We start from the raw sequence: 19,804 nt of genomic DNA, 5'->3' as shown, positions 1-19,804 counted from the left end.
TATTTTCGCCAAACAAATTAAATCCTCTTAGGAGGGAATGAGTTAGGGGATGAAAAAACCTGGTAAAAGGCTTTCACAAATGAGTAGGCTCAATCCTATTTTTTGCCATCATTCAGTTGCTTTTTATCACACTTTATTCCTTTATTTTCCAAACATAAGTTGAATACCCACTATGTGCCAAATACTGTGCTTGTCACCAAAGATGCCAAGAAGTGGTCCTTATTAAGGAATTCATAATAATAATAAATTCTTTATTAAGGTATTGATCCTACCACCCCTTACTTCTTCACCCCAGTTAATGCACTCAGTCTTCCCTTGATATTGCTTACATTCCCTGGCATTTATTATTATAATCACTTCTTTTGACTCGAGCTGTTCTTTTTCTCTCCTTTTGCTTTATAGTACTCATCTGACAACACCACAAGAACCTTGATTAAATCTAACCCTCCAGCTCCTTGCCTGCACCTGTGCAGCCGATCGTGGTTGGAGTAAAGCAAGCAACCACAATGACTGTTCTTATTTTAAATTCATAACTGTGAACCTCAAGTGGGTCCTTAATTCTCTATGTCCTTCTTCCATTCACTCTCCTACTTTCTTAGAAGACTATTTCATACTGCTGCTTATGTCTTCACATCCCCAACATCTCTTCCCTATCCTCATTTTCAGCTGGTGACCTTGCTTTGTACCTGAGAGATAGAAACAAGAAAAACATTTCTACACACTTCATAAGGTCTGCCCACCTAACTGCGTTTGCTGCCACATTCTCTGTGTTTTCATCTTTAGCCATAGATATAGTCATGCTACTGTCTGAAGCCAGTCTTCATAACCATCCCTTCTTGACTGATCAAAGACATGGCCCATTTTCTTGCTCTGTTCTGAGTCATTCCCACTACTTACAGATCTGTGGTTATTTGTCACATCTCAAGGAAAATCTTTTCTGGAGCCTGACTTCTCCTACTGTGACATTTGTTCGCTCCATTTTCATTCAGCAGAACTGTTTGAAAGTTACCTGCATTTGTTATTCAGTTTCTCTCCTTTTTCTGTGTAAATCCCCTCTCATCAGCCTTTTGTTCACTGTGTCTCGACAACTGTGCTTACCAGGAACACTAGTGACCCTTTGTAGATAAATTCCTCCTGCTTTTCTTGCACTCTTACGTGCCTTATCAGTGGCTTTACAGTCAGTTGATCACTCCTTCCGTGATATGCTTTGCTTGGGCTCCAGCTGCTCCAGCTACAACCATTTTTCTTGTTTATTTTCCTTTTCTTCCTTTCTCAAAATTAAGAAACCACTCCTCAATTATCTTTTCTGTCTTCCTCATCTTTATGTGTTTTCTCCCTTCTAATTTTCCCCGTATTTCTTTCTGATACCCATTTAACATTTTTTTGGTTTCTGTTCCTGTTTTTCCAATCCTAACTTGAGTCACAATTCTGATATTGAATTTTTCTAAATTATTTTTCCGAGCCAAAGGAATTTGATCTGGAATATAACTTTCACCTAGGACTCTGGGTAAATTCTTTCCCTTCAACTCTCCTCCCCCTCCTTTTCTTTTTTTCTTCATCGTTCAAGCTTTCTACATCAGGACTACGTTATGTATTATTACAAAAGTGAACTTAATTTTAAAATATGAAAAAAATTTCTGTTTCATATCTATTCTCCTAATATCCCTTACCACATCTAGAAAAGTATTCATTTGGCATATGATAAGTACTAAATGAATGTTGAACTAAATTGGACCTCCTGACAACAAAATGGAAGTAGAGCAGAAGGTAAAATCCAAATAAAAGCCACTGGTTTTTTAAAGCGATACCTATAATAGGGGATTGGGACAGATATGGCTTGACCCTCTCACTGGAGCTGCTTCTCACCTCATTTATATATAACTCTGTGTTTCACTTTCTGAGGAACTGTCAAACTTTTCCACAGAGATGACACCGTTTTACATTCTCACCAGCAATGTGTTAGGGTTCCAGGTTCTCTGCAGCCTTGCCAACACTTGTTATTCTCTGTTTATCTCATTGTGCTTTTGATTTGCATTTTCCTAATGCAACATTTTTTCATGTACTTGAAATGTAGAGTTGAACATTTTTTCATGTACTTATTAGCCATTTGTATATCTTCTTTAGAGGAACGTCCCTTCAAGTTTTTGCCATTTTTGAATTGGTCAGTTGTTTTGTTGTTGTTGAATTATAGTTCTTCATATATTCTAGATGTTATTCCCTTATCAGATACATGATTTGCAAATGTTTCTTTTGTTGCCTCTGCTTTTGATGTTATTTCCAAAGAAACATTGCCAAATCCAGTGTTCTGAAAATTTTCCTTTATGTTTTCTTCTAAGAACTTTATAGTTTTAGCTGTAATGTTTACGTTGTTGATCTAATCTGAGTTCATATTTTTATATGATACATGTGACCTCTTTGGGTTACATAAAGAGCTCATCTCTTAGCAAACAAAATGGAGTCGAGACTGAGAGACTGGAATGAATTTGATTGGAAATATTAATTTTCTGTGACTTTTTAGCTATTCTTAGTCTCCTTTTGTCCTTAAAAAATTTTTAAGTCACTTTTCAGCTTAATTTCTTTGTTCTTTCCTGCTCTAAAATGTTTTGTGTCCTTCGTTTTTTTTCTTTCTTATTTCCATGTAATCTGATCCCTGCTATACTTGAGTTGTGTATGCCATTGGATTTAGGAATATTGAAATAGAGTACAAAGTTGTTCTACTCATTTTCTTTGAAATAATTGTCCTGGTAATGATAGAAAGCAAGGTACCCTGGGAAGTTGTCTGCCTTGTTTCTATAGTACAGAAGTCAGAGGCCTATGAAATGACCATTTGACAGTGGTTTCCATTATCTGTAAGTTTGTATTAAAAGAGAGTGGCTTTTGAGTTAACCATAGTTTTTGAGTACAAATGAACATAAACATTTCCTTCATGAAAAAAAGATGATAATTCAGTTATGTGTTGTACTCAAATGGGCTTTAATTTTTCTTTGTGTATTCATCTTAGCGTGTTTACTAAACTTGGACCTGTTTCATTCAGTAGTTTCGTAGATTGGCAGGTACATTGGTATTTTTGTCTAAGTATGCACAAATAACTAATTCCATACATTTATCAGATATTAACAAAGTACACTTTTGGGGAATTTAAAAAACTTAGCATCTGCATTACAATATGCAATTAATGGCACAGTTAACCATTTGCAGTTGTCTTTGTACGCTTTGGTAAAATGCTGTATTAGTGTTCTTATTATTACATATTACCTCTGCCTAAGGACCTATACTTCCGTTTCATTTCATAGCATTATATTGCTTAGGAAAACCTATTGATATAATTACTATACCATTCCGTTGAGCTGTTTATGTCAACTCTTAAATATGACTATGCTATAGTATTTGTGGTTCTGTCATTCTGCTGTTATATTCTTAAGTGTGAGGAATACCATCGCTGTCTCTCTGATGTAGATTTAAGTGTTATATGAAGTAGAAATATGAAATGTTTATATCATACTTAGGAATTTTATTTTATTTTATTTTATTTTATTTTGAAGTGGAGTTTCGCTCCGTCACCCAGGCTAGAGTGCAGTGGCACGATCTTGGCTCACTGCAACCTCCGCCTTCTGGGTTCAAGCAATTCTCCTGCCTCAGCCTCCCGAGTAGCTGGGACTACAGGCGTGTGCCACCATGCCCGGCTAATTTTTGTATTTTTAGGAGAGATGAGGTTTCACCATGCTGGCCAGGCTGGTCTTGAAATCCTGACCTCATGATCCGCCTGCCTTGGCCTCCCAAAATGTTAGTCTTACAGACGTGAGCCACTGCACCCGGCAGGAATTTTATTTTTGAATAATATACTACTTTTTTGTTTCATTTTATTGTAGATACATGATTAAAAGTATTAATTGTGATCAGTTGTTATTTTCATATATCTTGTTTTAGATAGATTAAAATACATATAAATTGAGATTATATAAAATTCATAAAGTAGGTAAATATTGATAAAATTGCTTATGAAGTTTATAATTAATAATGATTAACACTGCTTTTTATCTTGACTTGGTGTTTTTTTCTATTATTTTGTCATACTTTTATTTAATTCAGGTGGGGAAATCCCTTTCCTTACTAAGACAGTACAAATTTCCACTTTAGATGTGAGGTTCTTAAAAACTAAGTAAGTTAATTATATGACATACATTAACTGTTTTGGTTATAGAGAGGCAAGATATAAAATACATATTGTGCAACAATTATTAAATGAATCTATTCATTATAAAAAACAAAATATAGATGATTTTAACATTTACTTAATGATTGGTTATTAGATTTTTATCTTATGTATACATATTTCAAAGAGTGAGGTTTTAAGTTTATATTAATTTGATTTTACTTACGAAGTTATTTTTAAGATACCTTTATTCTGCATGCTGTTTATTTTTAAATCTCTTAAGACTGTGCTTTTTAGGTATATATTAACTATATGCTGATAATATTTCTTTTAAAATTGGGTTTAAGAAGAACCAAAAGCTGAATTGATGTGGGCATATTAACCATTTTGGTAGTATATCTGGTCGACTAATGTTCTTTTCCGTTTTTATTATTACAAAATGATTTCTTACATAATTTGCCAGTGCATCTGTACAAAAGCCATAAAGGTTTCTTTTTAGAAATCCAATTTTTCTGTGGTGAGAGCAAGTATGCTATGGTCTCTGAATGGTATCTTTTAGCCTTGTATGAATATTTTTAAACATTTGAAAAATCAAATATTTGTGTGGTGGCTTCTTTCAGAAAGTTTCACGTTTGTATTCACAATTTGTCATTACTGTTTAGTATTGTCTTCTTTTGTTGAATTGTAAGCTCCTCGCAGGCAAGGGCTGTGTTTGTTGATTCATTGCTGAGTAACCAGTGCCTAGCAGACTCTGTTATTACATAATAGATACCTAAGAGGTGTTTGTCAAATGAATACGTCCACATGTGTACTTATGGTCTTGGAGTCTCATATAATTTTTCATTCTACGGCCAGGTGCGGTGGCTCATGCCTGTAATCCCAGCACTTTAGGAGGCTGAGGCAGGCAAATCACCTAAGGTCAGGAGTTCAAGACAAGTCTGGCCAACATGGCAAAACCCAGTCTCTACTAAAAATACAAAAATTAGCTGGACATGGTGGCACACAACTGTAATCCCAGCTACTCAGGAGGCTGAGGCAGGAGAATCACTTGAACCTGAGAGGCGGAGGAGGTTGCAGTGAGCTGAGATCGCACCATTGCACTCCAGCCAGGGCAACAGAGCAAGACTCCGTCTCAAAAAAAAAAAAATTTTTTTTCATTGTACTTCATTTTATGTAGGTCAGGGAACATGCTAGATCTTCAGAAGTTAAATGAGTTTATCATGCATATGTTCTTTTATGTTTTGTTAGTTGAATGTTAAGTGATCTCAATAGAAATATTATCAGACAAGTCATATATATACCTTGGAAATATTTTCCTTAGTACTTTAGATAAATATTCAATAAGATACTTGTTTAGATTCCATCTGTAGAATTAATTACATTGACTGTATTGATAACTGAATTGAAAAAGTATAGGCTAATCACTGTCTTAATTTTCTAACTCAATATTTGTTTTTAATATTTGTTTCAATACTTTTTGTTTATTTCAGTATTTCTTTTTAAATGGAAGCATTTAGTAATGCTGTTTCCCTTGTGCCCTGCAAAATTAATTTATTTCCTGTTATTATGAAAAGGCCAATTATGATTTGTAATCATAATTCCTAAAGGTTAAGACCAGTTAAAGCCAGGATAGATAAACTATCCTGGATTGTATATATATATGTATATATTGTGTATATATATGTATATATTATATACACATATATATAAAATACAACCCAGTCTATCTGAATTTTCACATTTTCAGAAAACTGTATTGCTTGAATCTAAAATTGCAAGACAATTTATTTTATTTTATTTTATTTTACATATTTTTTTGAGACAGAGTCTTGCTCTGTTGCCCAGGCTGGAGTGCAGTAGTGCAGTCTTGGCTCACTGCAACCTCTGCCTTCTGGGATCAAGTGATTCTCCTGCCTCAGCTTCCTGAGTAGCTGGGATTATAGGCATGCGCCACCGTGCCCAGCTGATTTTTGTATTTTTAGTAGAGATGGGGTTTCGCCATGTTAGCCAGGCTGGTCTGGAAGCATTTTAAAACCAAAAGGTTTGTATTTAACTTACTTACTAAGATTATTGTATTCCGCCATACGCAGTGGCTCACACCTATAATCCCAGCACTTCGGGAGGCCAAGGTGGGTGAATCACTAGAGCCCAGGAGTTTGAGACCAGCCTAAGAAACATAGTGACACCCTCTCTCTACAAAATATAAAAAAATTATCCAGGTGTGGTGGTGAATGCCTGGAGTCCCAACTGTTCAGGAGTCTGAGGTGGGACAATTGATACTGGGAGGTCAAGGCTGCAGTGAGCCAGGATGGCGCTACTGCACTCCAGTCTGAGCAACAGAGACTGTATGAAGAAGAAAAAAAAAAAAGAAGATTCTCGTATTCCTTAAGAATGTACTTTCGGGGATGAATAGATATCTTACTTGACGTGGTACCCCAAGGAGAAATTGAGAAATATTTTATGGCCTTCTATTTCTTTTCTTTTTTTTTTTTTTTTGAGACAGAGTTTAGCTCTTGTTGCCCAGGCTGGAGTGCAATGGCATGATCTTGGCTCACCGCAACCTCTGCCTCCCAGGTTCAAGCAATTCTCCTGCCTCAGCCTCCCGAGTAGCTGGGATTACAGGCATGCACCTCCATGCCTGGCTAATTTTCTGTTTTTAGTAGAGACGGGGTTTCTCCATGTTGAGGCTGGTCTCGAACTCCTGACCTCCAGGTGATCCGCCTGCCTTGGCCTCCCAAAGTGCTGGGATTACAGGCGTGAGCCACCGCGCCCGGCCTATGGCCTTCTATTTCTTAGCTGCAGTTTCACTCCTTGCCACTTCCTTTCCAGTTATTTTGTTTTACTTTATTTTTATTTATTTAATTTTTTTGGAGACAGAGTCTCGCTGTGTCACCCAGGCTGGAGCGCAGTGGTGCGATCTTGGCTCACTGCCACCTCTGCCTCCCGGGTTCAAGTGATTCTCCTACCCCAGCCTCCCAAGTATCTGGGACTACAGGTGCCCGCCGCCACAGCCGGCTAATTTTTTTTGTATTTTTATTAGAGATGGGGTTTCACTATGTTGGCCAGGCTGGTGTTGAACACCTGATCTTGTGATCCGCCCTCCTCGGCCTCCCAAAGTGCTAGGATTACAGGCATAAGCCACCGGGCCTGGCCTATTTTAATTTTTTATGAAATTCAAGATATGTGAACTTGAGCTAAAATTTCCCATTTTCTATCTGCATTGACTATTTTCTTATCTATTATGTCTAAGGTAAATTTGGTGTTGTCTCTTTTTAATATATACTAAATGTACTGTATTTTTAAAAGTCTAAATTTATAAAGAAGAAGTAGGATTAACTGTAGCTTTTTGTTGTAGTTCTGAAGTAAATTCTTCTTTGAAGCCTGTGCTTCTTTGGTAAGGAATGAGAAATCTTGACCCACTAATATTGCTTTCTTAAATTAATTGGCACCAGTAATTATGCCAGTCTAAGACGTTCTTTCTTATATAATTTTAATGTCTGTAGGAAATGTGGGGTTTTCATGTAGAGTTTTTCCCCACATGAATTTTATTTTTTTGAGATGAGTCTTGCTCTGTCACCCAGGCTAGGGTACCGTGGCATGCGATATCGGCTCACTGCAACCTCCGCCTCTCGGGTTCAAGCTCTTCTCCTGCCTCAGCATCCCAAGTAGCTAGGACTACAGGCGCCCGCTACCACGGCCTGGCTGATTTTTGTATTTTCAGTAGAGACATGGTTTCACCATGTTGGCCAGGCTGGTCTCGAACTCCTGACTTCATGATCTGCCCACCTCTGCCTCGGCCTCCCAAAGTGCTGGGATTACAGGCATGAGCCACTGCGCCCGGCCGAATTTTTATCTTTTTGTTAGAGATGGAGTTTCACCACGTTGGCCAGGCTGGTCTCGAACTCCTGGCCTCGGGTGATCTGCCTGTCTGGGCCTCCCATAGTTCTGGGATTACAGGTGTGAGCCACCGTGCCCGGCCTCCCCACATGAATTTGCGTTTTTTTTTTCCCCCTATTCTTTGAAAATATCCTGTAGAGAAAATAGAAGGAACACTTGGGTAATATTGTAATGGGTAATTACATATACGGAAGGAACATTTCTTATTTTTAAAAACAATGATCAGTTATAGTTATTTAATCTTCTGACCTTCTTTATTTTTCTTGTAAGATCTATCAGACAGCTAAAGTGCTATTTAACATCTCATTAGGTTTTGAAATACTTGTCTGCCAATATGTTTGTGTCAGTGATCTCAGCTTGTATTTGGTAAGGACATTTGTAATTCGAAAAAGCTTCCTCAACCAAAATTCTCACATGTTATTTTCACCTTTTCTTCCTCTTCACGCCACTGGTCTCTCACTCTTCACTAAGCTTACTCTGAATAGGGCCTGGAATGCCACCTACCGTTATTTTCGTGTTAGAATCTTTTCCCGGGCAGTCCATTTCCTTCTCTTCTCTAATTCTCCACAGGAGTGCTTTTTGGCAAGCACTGTCTTTCACTTTCATTGTTGGAATTTCTTAACTTGTGAAATAAAGGCCCTGATAAATTTTTAAGATATGCTCTAGTTCTAAAAGTTATTAGTTTTGATAACAGTAACAATATTGTGTAACTGTATTTTATACAAAGAGCATAACTGGCAAGGTAAAAAAAATGCAAAAACTTAGTGTCAAAACAAGGGCCTGAATTAAACAAATAAAAGCACTGAGAAAGTAGAATAGAAAGAAGCCAAATAACAGAAGAGTCATAATATTAGCTAATATTTATAGATCTGTAAGTTAGATCTATAAATATAATGTAATATTATACATTATGTTTGCTGTTAGATTACATTATTACTCTATAGTAAGTTTTCAGGGAATTTCTTAAAACCATACAGAGTATTCCATGAGAATTTTTTTTGTTTTGTTTTTTGAGATGGAGTCTTGTTCTGTCACCCAGGCTGGAGTGCAATGGCGCGATCTTGGCTCACTGCAACCTCCGCCTCCCGGGTTGAAGCGATTCTCCAGCCTCAGCCTCCCGAGTAGCTAGGATTACAGGCATGCGCCATCATGCCTGGCTAATTTTTGTGTTTTTGTAGAGACAGGGTTTCACCATATTGGCCAGGCTGGTCTCGAACTCCTGACCTCAGGTGATCTGTCCACCTCAGCCTTCCAAAGTGCTGGGATTACAGGCGTTAGCCACTGCGCCCGGCCCCATGAGAATTTTAAAACAAAAATTTTCCAGAATAGTAAGGCCATACTGTTAATTACAACTATATATGTAGTTTGTTTCATCTAATTTAAGAATTTATTTTTGTGTGTGTGTCCTGCCTGCTCCAACACACTTTTGACATCTAAACTCAACTACTTAACATTTTTCTGACATCCAGTCCTCTTGTACCATCCTTCTTTTATAATTGAGTAGAAGAGAACATGATTACCATATAGGATTTACAGAGCTTAGGCAGTGGGCCCCAGCCTGTACCATACCAAGCATCCATCATTTTATTATTTATGTGTATGTTCTTGCCACCTTGTTCTTAAGAGAATTTAAACAACATACATTATATCTGAGTAATAAAGGAATCTTCCTTTATCACAGTGGCCTTACCCATGAGGCAGTAACTGTTTTTCCTTGTTTGATGTGTTTGGTGTTGCATGTAAAATATACAAATGTGCAATATCATGCATGTATTCTTAAATTGAAAACTACTATTTTACCCTACTTCAAAATATAATTGATAATAAAACCCAGGTTGAATTGAGTTGGTTTTTTATTGATAGTAAAACATGTCTGGTATAAAACTAGCTACAGAACAGATAGCCTTTGGTTAAGAAAGGTAAAACATGATTATAATTTTGTTTAGCTCACATTAATGTTATGTGCAGCCATCATGAACTGACTTCAGTTTCTCTCATAAAAAATTAGAAAGCTTGTTTTGTTTTCTTTTAAAAACAAAGTTGATATCTTGACTTCTTCTTTCTGTAACTCTTTTAATAGAGCAACTTCTAGGAGTTCATACTGAAATCTACAGAGGATGGAGGTGTTTTCTTTTCATTTCCCACCATGCCCCCAATTTTGGAAGGAAGTAAATTGCTTTCCTAAGCATTATACAATTTTTGATATTAATAGGAAAGGTAAAAGTACTGCTGCAAATATATGGATAGATGCTACAGTGCCAGGTAGAAGTACCAAAAGGAGTGTGTTTAGTAGAAGAATACTTACTTTAAAGCTTTTCAAAGTACTTACCATATATTTGTACTTACACCGGTACTTACCATATATTTCTACAAAAAAACCCCATATATGGTATGTACCATTATTTTTTATTTTGTTTTTAAATTGTAGTCTTATTTTATACAGAAATAAACTAAGCCTTAGATTGAGAATGAGTTGATCAGGACCACATAACTAGGAAGCAGGGATTAGGTTAAGTCTGTCCTAAAGCTCATTCCATTCCCTCTTATTCTTATTACGGCCCTCAGCATCTTCCAGCATATAAACAGAACCCCTTGCATGGGGATGAATCCTCAGCTTTTCTGGCTTTTACTGGCTACAAGCCAGTAGTTTGTACCAGCAGAGTAACTGCCCAGGAGTTTGCTACAGATACTTTCCAGGCCTATGCTAGAGTAAGAATATAATTTATTAGTCAAGTAATGACTCAAGTCATTTACTTCTTGATTTGGGGACTTTGTTACTTCCTTTTAATACCTCTAACAATGAGGACATTTTAATTTAAAAGCTCGTTTTCAGGTGTCCATGTTCTAGAGTTTTGTGTTTTCTGTGAGTAATGTATATAACTTTGAACACAAAAAGAGAATGTCAATTAGTTTTTAATGTTTACTTCTTCTAGCTGTCATAATTCTTGAATGAATGAAGAACGAATAAACTGTTATTCTTTTTTTTTTGCTTTAAACAAATAGTTTTATTGCAGTTAATAGTAACTTGCACCGTATGAAATTGTGAAGACCATCAGCATTGAATCAAGAGGCCATCACAGCTGTTGACTCAGCTGTCTGTACATGTAGGGAGCATTTCAGAATACTGAAAAACTTTGCAGAGTAATGTTTTTCTGGTATTTTATGAGCAAGCATTTTTTTTTCTAGTTGATTTTGCATTATCCATACGTTACAATATGGTGCTTTTCTTTTCTTATTTCTTTCTTTTTTGTGTGTGTGTGAAACAGAGTCTCACTCTGTCGCCCAGGCTGGAGTGCAGTGGCGCAATCTCAGCTCACTGCAAGCTCCGCTCCTGGGTTCACATGATTCTTCTGCCTCAGCCTCCTGAGTAGCTGGGGCTACAGGCGCCCACCACCACGTCTGGCTAATTTTTTGTATTTTTAGTAGAGATGGGGTTTCACTGTGTTAGCGATGATGGTCTTGATCTCCTGACTTCGTGATCTGCCCACCTTGGTCTCCCAAAAGTGCTGGGATTACAGGTGTGAGCCACTGTGCCTGGCTGTAATACGGTGCTTTTCTATTACACAATGCCATTTAAAACTGAAGCTATTACCTTAGCTCTCTGATGTGTCTAGAGAAAAATTGCCTACCTACTGCTTAAGAACGAAACAAAGTAAAACAAAATGTAGAAAATACTGTGATTTATCTTAATACTGTACAGATTCAGTTTCTCTTTGTTGTAGCCGAGTAAGCAGTGCTAGTTGAGGAATCATGAGATCATGCTCTCTAGTCTTGGCTCGGCCAGTAGCTAACTTTAAGTCCATGGGCAAGTTATTACCTCCCTCTCTTTGTGCCTTGGTAGCTTGCTCTTCAAACCAGGAAGCTGAGATGAATTCCAAGGTCCTTTCCCTTCTAAAATGTCAAGATTCTATATGAGTTTCTCTTTAATATGGCATAGGTTATTTCTGTGGTATATATTGTACATATTTATATTAATTTCCTTTAATTTTAGATACGATGAATGGATTAAAGCAGATAAAATAGTAAGACCTGCTGATAAAAATGTGCCAAAGATAAAACATCGGAAGAAAATAAAGGTAAGTGCTTGTTTTTACTACACACTATTAGCTCTTAAAAAGAAGTTTTCCTCCAAATGATGCAATCAAATATGTGTTAGTGTTACAATTTATTGAAATAGCACATTTTTCAAATGCTAGATTTGTATGTAATTAATTTTGTCAGGTTAGGGAAAGCATTTTAGAAACAGTACTGGATGATCTTTGAGACTTTTTCAGTCCCAACATTATATAAAGCCATTCAACCAGATTTTATTTATCCATTTCTGCCATTTCCTTCCCCTCTAGTTCCCAACCAGGAGCCATAAGGCAGTGTGACTTGGAGAGACATAGGTTATTATTGTAGCTGTAAACCATTCCAAGGAAGAAAAGGCTATCTGGCAACTCCTTTTTCTCTTCTTCTTTATCTGAGTATAGTCAGTGGCTTAGAATATATTCACAAGATTTTTTTTTTTTTTTTGGAGACAGTCTCGCTCTGTTGCCCAGGGTGGAGTACAGTGGTGCAACCTCGGCTCACTGCAACCTCCACTTCCCAGTTCAAGCGATTCTCATGCCTCAGCCTCCCGAGTAGCTGGGATTACAGGCACACACCACCACACCTGGCTAATTTTTGTATTTTTAGTAGAGATGGGGTTTCATTCACCATGTTGGCCAGGCTGGTCCCGAACTTGTGACCTCAGGTGATCCGCCTGCCTTGGCCTCCCAAAATGCCGGGATTATAGGTGTGAGCCACCATGCCCAGCCCCACAGGATCCTATTAACCACGAAAATGCCATGAGGATTTACTTAGGAGCTCATATGGAAAATTAACGTTACTTTTATGTATGATAGAATTATTCATTCTAAGACTAAATTTTCCTAAATGTTTGATTAGCATCTTTCTGCATCTGGAATGATACTAGATATGTACCATCCTTAGGAGAATTACTCTCACTCAAAATTTATAGTGCTTACTGCTAACTCATGCTTCAGAGAGCTTATTTTTCCTATAAATCAACAAAATTTTTAAGAGTAGTTTCCAGGAAATATATTGGCCTCTGCTTATCTATTTGTAAACAAATAATTTGAGAAAATTTCTCATCTTTTCTCAAAACATTAATATATCACTGAGGTAGGAAGGTTGCCCCTGACTTGACTTTACAAAAGTACCTGGAATTTTGTCATTCCCAACCCGCATATAATGAGATTTTAAAATGACCACGTTGCAATCGTTTCTTTTTTTTTTCTTTTTTCTTTCTTTCTTTCTTTTTTTTTTTGAGACGGAGTTTCACTCTTGTTGCCCAGGCTGGAGTGCAATGGCGCGATCTTGGCTCACTGCAACCTCCATCTCCCAGGTTCAAGCGATTCTCCTGCCTCAGCCTCCCAAGTAGCTGGGATTACAGGCATGTGCCACCACCCCGGCTACTTTTGTATTTTTAGTAGAGACAGGGTTTCTCCATGTTGGTCAGGCTGGTCTTGACCTCCTCACCTCAGGTGATCCACCTGCCTCGGCCTCCCAAATTGCTGGGATTACAGGTGTGAGCCACCTCACCTGGCCTCTTTTTTTAGTTAGTGTTTAATTTAAACATATTGTGATTTTAATTCTGAAGAGCAAGTTGTAGGTTTGCTAGTCCTAATCACCTATCTGATTGCTAATTTGATTCCCGTTATTAAAGTATAAATACAAAACCTTTTGCTCATCCTGTGTAGTATTTTGTTAAGTAGCTTTAAAAATCTGGCTGTTTTGAGGGGCTTCTTACGTTCTTTCTTTTTATGTTAAATATTTAACAACATATTCTGTAATAGTTAAAAGTGGACATCAACATTGTTTCTGATAAATGCCTTATGATAAATTACAACATACTTTTTTTCTTAACCTAGAATAAATTAGACAAAGAAAAAGACAAAGATGAAAAATACTCTCCAAAAAACTGTAAACTTCGGCGCTTGTCCAAACCACCATTTCAGACAAATCCATCTCCTGAAATGGTATCCAAACTGGATCTCACTGATGCCAAAAACTCTGATACTGCTCATATTAAGTCCATAGAAATTACTTCGATCCTTAATGGACTTCAAGGTAAACATAACAATCGGTCTGTTGCATGCAAGTATTTGATTTTAATTTATGAGTCAAGTTCTATAAAGGTAATTCAGTGACATTACCAACTACTGTTTTTTCTACCAGAGTTTTGTTTGCTCTCTTATTACAGGTTGAATATCTCTTAACTGAAATTCTTGGAACCAGAAATGTTTTGGATTTCAGATTTTTTTTTGATTTTGGAATATTTGCATTCCACAAGCCAAATCCGAAAATTCTAAATCTGAAATGCTCCAGTGAGCGTTACCTTTCAGAATCATGTCAGCACTCAAAAAGTGTGTGATTTTGGAGTCTTTTCAGATTTTGGATTTGGGATGTTCAACCTGTACTTGAAATAAAATCAGCCATTGATTGAGGCCTCAAATTTTTTATTACTAGTAGATCCAAGGGCACCATAAAATTTTGGTTAACATTTAATATTCAACTTTTAGCATTGTTATTTTAGTTTTTTAATCTTTTCTGTGCCATCCTTTCTGTTGCAATGTAATGCATAGTTTGTGTTATACAACATCAGACCATAAAAGTATACTGACAAGTTGTTGTAAAGAACACCAAACTTTGTTTGTCCTGATTATGACTATTATGATCTCTCTTTCTTTGAGACAGGGTCTCACTCTGTAGCTTAGGTTGGAGTACAGTGGTGCAATCTCAGCTCACTTCAGCCTCAACCTCCCAGACTCTAAAGATCCTCACACCTCAGCCTCCCAAGGAGCTAGAGCTGCAGGCGCATGCCACCATGCCCGGCTAATATTTATATTGTTTCTAGAGACGGGGTTTTGCCCTGTTGACCAGGCTCATCTCAAGCTTCTAGGCTCAAGCAATTGGCCTGTCTTAGCCTCCCGAGTGCTAGGATTACAGGCAGGAGCAACTGCACCTGGACTGACTTCTTTTTTTTTTTTTTTTTTTTTTTTTTGAGACAGAGTCTTGCTCTGTCACCCAGGCTGGAGTGCAGTGGCGCGATCTCAGCTCACTGCAAGCTCCACCTCCCGGGTTCACACTGTTCTCCTGTCTCAGCTTCCCGAGTAGCTGGGACTACAGGCGCCTGCCACTGCGCCTGGCTAATTTTTTGTATTTTTAGTACAGATGGGGTTTCACCGTGTGTGGATCTCCTGACCTTGTGATCCGCCCACCTCGGCCTCCCAAAGTGCTGGGATTACAGGCGTGAGCCACCGCGCCTGGCCTGACATCACCTCTTTTATGATGGGATTATTGCTTAGTATTTAAGGCAAAATGAAGTATAGGTAATAAAAGCAATGAGGATTGGAGCTGAGATTTATTAAATCTGACTGGCAGGGAAGGGGACGTATCTATGAGATAAAAGAATGGATCTCCATAAAAATATCTTAACATTTCTCATAACTTAAAAGAGGTTTCATTTTTACTTATTTTGAATGTAATAGAAGCTAGTTTTTGTTTCTTATTGTAGATGTGTGTTTATATTAACTCATTTTATAAACCAAATGCTGTACTATATTTTTGTTTACTCACCACTATACTAATTAGGGCAATATTTTTAAATTGATTTTTAAAAAATTTTCCCATGTATCTTACATGCGAATAGTGCATGGAAAATACATGTATAGTTTAAAGAACAGTAATAATATGGATACTAGTATGTCTCCACAGTAGCAATCAAATACTGTTTACTTAAAACATGTAGTATGTCTCCTCCCAGAAGTAATTATAGTCTGGACTTTGTGTAATCCTTGCTTTACTTTTCTTCAGAATTGAATTATCTATATTTATATTCCTAAGTAATTTTTATTTTACTTCATTTTTTTAGGGTGTTTTTTTGTTTTGTTTTTGTTTTTGAGGCAGAGTCTCACTCTGTCACCCAGGCTGGAGTGCAGTGGTGCTATCACGACTCAAGTGACCTCCTGGGCTCAAGTGACCTTTCCATCTCAGCCTCCTAAGTAGCTGGAACTACAGGTGTGTGCCACCATGCCAGGCTAATTTTTGTAGTTTTTGTAGAGATGGGGTTTCACCATGTTGCCCAGGCTTGTCTCAAACTCCTGGACTCAAGCAATCCAATCCATCTGCCTCAGCCTTCCAAAGTGTTAGGATTATAGGCATGAGCCACTGCACCCAGCCTGTTTTTTAGTTTTTTAAAAACTGAGTAACAAGCATAAGCCTAGTTTTATAAGAAGGCTCAGATGAAGGCTTTCTGAGAATGTTACCTGAATAGAGATTCTAAGTCATACTCTGATTTCAGATTTAGCTTCTCTGAGAGTTTACAAAAGCCCCTCTAGAGAATTCAGTTGGACAGGTCATAAGCCAGTTCTGATAAACCTGGGGGTCCACTACAGTTAGAATATCTGACACATTTGGCTGGGCATAGTAGCTCACTCCTGTAATCCCAGCAGTTTTGGAGGCCAAGGCAGGCAGATTACCTGAGGTCAGGAGTTTGAGACCAGCCTGGCCAACATGGTGAAACCCTGTCTCGACTAAAAAAAAAAAAAAAAAAAAAAATACAAAAACTTTGCCGGGTGTGGTGGTGGGTGCCTGTAATCCCAGCTACTTGGGAGGCTGAGGCAGGAGAATCGCTTGAACCCAGGAGGCAGAGGTTGCAGTGAGTCAAGATCACACCATTGGCCGGGCGTGGTGGCTCACACCTGTAATCCCAGCACTTTGGGAGGCCGAGATGGGTGGATCACGAGGTCAGGAGATCGAGACCATCCTGGCTAACACAGTGAAACCCTGCCTCTACTAAAAATACAAAAAATTAGCCGGGCATGGTGGGCGGGTGCCTGTAGTCCCAGCTACTCGGGAGGCTGAGGCAGGAGAATGGCATGAACCCAGGAGGCAGAGCTTGCAGTGAGCCGAGATCATGCCACTGAACTCCAGCCTGGGCGACAGAGCGAGACTCCATCTCAAAAAAAAAAAAAAAGATCACACCATTGCACTCTAGCCTGGGTAGCAACAGCGAAACTCCATCTTAAAAAAAAAAGAATATCTGACACATTTGCAGTGGATGTTATGTGGGAGTGTGCTCAGTCATAGTAGCAGACTACTCTATATATATTCTCATTCTAGGCTTATGGTGATTTACCCCTATTTTTCACAAGTAGGTCAGAATGTTTCTGCTGGATAAAATGATGTCATTAGCTGATCTAGGTAGTGGCACATAAGACATGGAAGGGAGAGCTGGAATTTCATTGACACATAGTTGAAACAAGATAAATACAGATTTTAAAATCCAGTCTGGGTCACTCAGGCATTCAAAGACTACAGAGAGGCGGCAGTAGGTAGCTTAATGATAATAGTCTGCAGTATGACTTTCTTTGGAAATAACACTGCTGTAGTCTGGACTGGTTTCCCTCTATATCTGTTGCACAGCTGTTTTCCTAGGGAGATCCCATTCTAGGGATCTCCTTTAATGTAGTTCTTGGATTTCTTTGTTTTTGGCGTCTCAGGTTCCTCCCCACCCCCATACTTTCATTTTGGTGGAGCACATTTTCTAGTAGCTTCTAAAGAACAAGTGCATGAGATGGAATTTTTAGAGATCGGCTGCATTTAAATATCTGTATTTATTTTTGCAAATATCTTTATTCTATTCATAGTTTGGCTGGATTGGAAGTTTTTCCTTCAGTATTTTATTGGCAGTGTTGAATTTTTTTTTGCGTCCAGTATTGCTTTTGTGAAGTCCAGAGCTCTTCCAATTCCTGATTCTTTGTATGTGACTTGTTTTATTCTTTGTATGTGACTTGTTTTATTCTTTATTTTTTGCTTTTCTCTCTCTGGAATCTTTTTTTTTTCTTTTCTTTTTTTGAGATGGAGTCTCACTCTGTTGGCCAAGCTGGAGTGCAGTGGCACAATTTTGGCTTACTGCAGCCTCTGCCTCCTGGGTTCAAGTGTTTCTCCTGCCTCAGCCTCCCGAGTAGGTGGGATTGCAGCCTGCCACCACACCTGGCTAGTTTTTCTATTTTTAGTAGAGATGGGGTTTTGCCATTTTGGCCAGGCTGGTCTCGAACTGCTGACCTCAAGTGATCCACTCACCTCAGCCTCCCAAAGTGCTGGGATTACTGGCATGAGCCACCATGCCCTGCTAGGAATCTTGAATCTTTGTTTTTCGTATCCAAAAATTTAACTCTGAAATATATCTACACAAGGCCAAAGGAAGAGAACAGATATATCCACAGTACACTTGGCTGTTCTCTTTCTTTAGCCTTGTGTAGATATATTTTCATCCCCTGTGATGCCTACTTGCTAGACTCTTTCATTCTAGCAACTTCTGTCTTTCTGTTCTAGGCAGTTTTTTTGAATGATTTTCTTGATGATTTCCTCTCCTGCATTTTACTGTTCTCTCCTTTTTAATTTTTGTTCATTGTTATTATTTTTGAGATGAGGTGTTACTATATTGCCCAGGCTGGTCTCAAACTTCTGAGCTCAAGCGATCTTCCTGTCTCAGCCTCCCAAAGTGCTAGGATTACAGGCATGAGCTACTGTCCCGGCCCTGCCAATTTTTTTTTTTTTTTTTTTTTTTTTTTAATTGAGACTGTGTTTCGCTGTGTTCAGCCCAGGCTGTTCTCACACTTCTGGGCTCAAGCAGTCCTCCTGCCTCAGCCTCCCAAGTAGTTGGGTAGCTGGGGTATAGGTGCATGACACTGCACTTGGCTGTTATCTTTCTTTGGCCAGCAATTATTTGATATTATACCTTCTGTAATATACTCTAATATGCTCACCTTTTAATTTCTTGCTTTTTATTAATTTTTTTTGTCTTTTTATTTCTTTGAAATTTTATCTGCTTTGTCTTTTAATCCTTTTGTTGACTTTTTGCTGTAATGTTTAAGTTTTCAATGATTTTTTTTTTGAGACTGAGTCTCTGTTGCCTAGGCTGGAGTGCAGTGGCATGATCTCGGCTCACTGCACTCTCTGCCCTCCAAGTTCAAGTGATTCTCCTGCCTCAGCCTCCCGAGTAGCTGGTATTACAGGCGCCTGCCACCGCACCCAGCTAATTTTTTGTATTTTTAGGAGAGATGGGGTTTCACCATCTTGGCCAGGCTGGTCTTGAACTCCTGACCTTGTGATCCACCTGCCTCAGCCTCCCAAAGTGCTGGGATTATAGGCGTGAGCCACTGCGCCCAGCCTTTCAATGAATATTTTTAAATTAAACTAGTTTAATTTTTCAAGAGCTCTGTTTTCTGTGTGTTTTGTACCACTCTGTTCTTATAGATGTATGCAATACCTTACCTTTCTGATTTTGATCTTTCAAAGGATTTTATAATTTTTGGTTTTTTTGTTTTTTTTTTTTGCCTGGTCAGTTACCTCTAATTTGCTTTTTTCTGTTTTGTTGTTTTGAGCTCTTCCCTATTAAGAATTTTTTTTCCTGGCTGTCTTATGATTATGAAGGAAAGACTAAACTGATTTGGAAATTGCAAGCATATGGTTGGCACTTGTTGACCTTGAGTTTCACTATCGGGTGATCTGGTTGGCCATGTCCTAGGGAATTCATAGTATGAAGTCTTTAGGTCTTTTTCTCTTAGACTAGTTGGCTTCCAGAGAAAAGAGTTCCAATCTCTTGACTGGAGGGTGGTAAGAGAATGGTTTCCAGTGTTCTAGGATCTAGTTGAAGAACAGAGAGTGGGGTGGAGGATTCTTAGTGGTTAGATATGTTCATGA

General features: G+C 38.1%; 1 protein-coding gene across 9 annotated transcripts in view; it reads left to right on the top strand.

Moving 5' to 3' along the window:
• The window catches only part of ARID4B (AT-rich interaction domain 4B), a 164,773-nt gene that overhangs the window by 119,488 nt on the left and 25,481 nt on the right, over nucleotides 1-19,804 (top strand). For all 9 annotated transcript variants that reach the window (XR_010134397.1, XM_055372630.2, XM_063707944.1 and 6 more), the window contains 2 exons: nucleotides 12,042-12,126; nucleotides 13,966-14,164. Coding sequence is in view for 8 of the 9 variants with exons in the window: in XM_055372630.2 (XP_055228605.1) it covers nucleotides 12,042-12,126; nucleotides 13,966-14,164 (284 nt within the window). In the remaining variant the exon portion in view is untranslated. The remainder of the gene's footprint in view (nucleotides 1-12,041; nucleotides 12,127-13,965; nucleotides 14,165-19,804) is intronic.

This window comes from Gorilla gorilla, chromosome 1, assembly GCF_029281585.2.
Source record: "Gorilla gorilla gorilla isolate KB3781 chromosome 1, NHGRI_mGorGor1-v2.1_pri, whole genome shotgun sequence".
NCBI classification, from domain to species: Eukaryota; Metazoa; Chordata; class Mammalia; order Primates; family Hominidae; genus Gorilla; species Gorilla gorilla.
The sequence above is the reverse complement of the archived record's forward strand: the minus strand, read 5'-3'. Positions and strand labels throughout refer to the sequence as shown.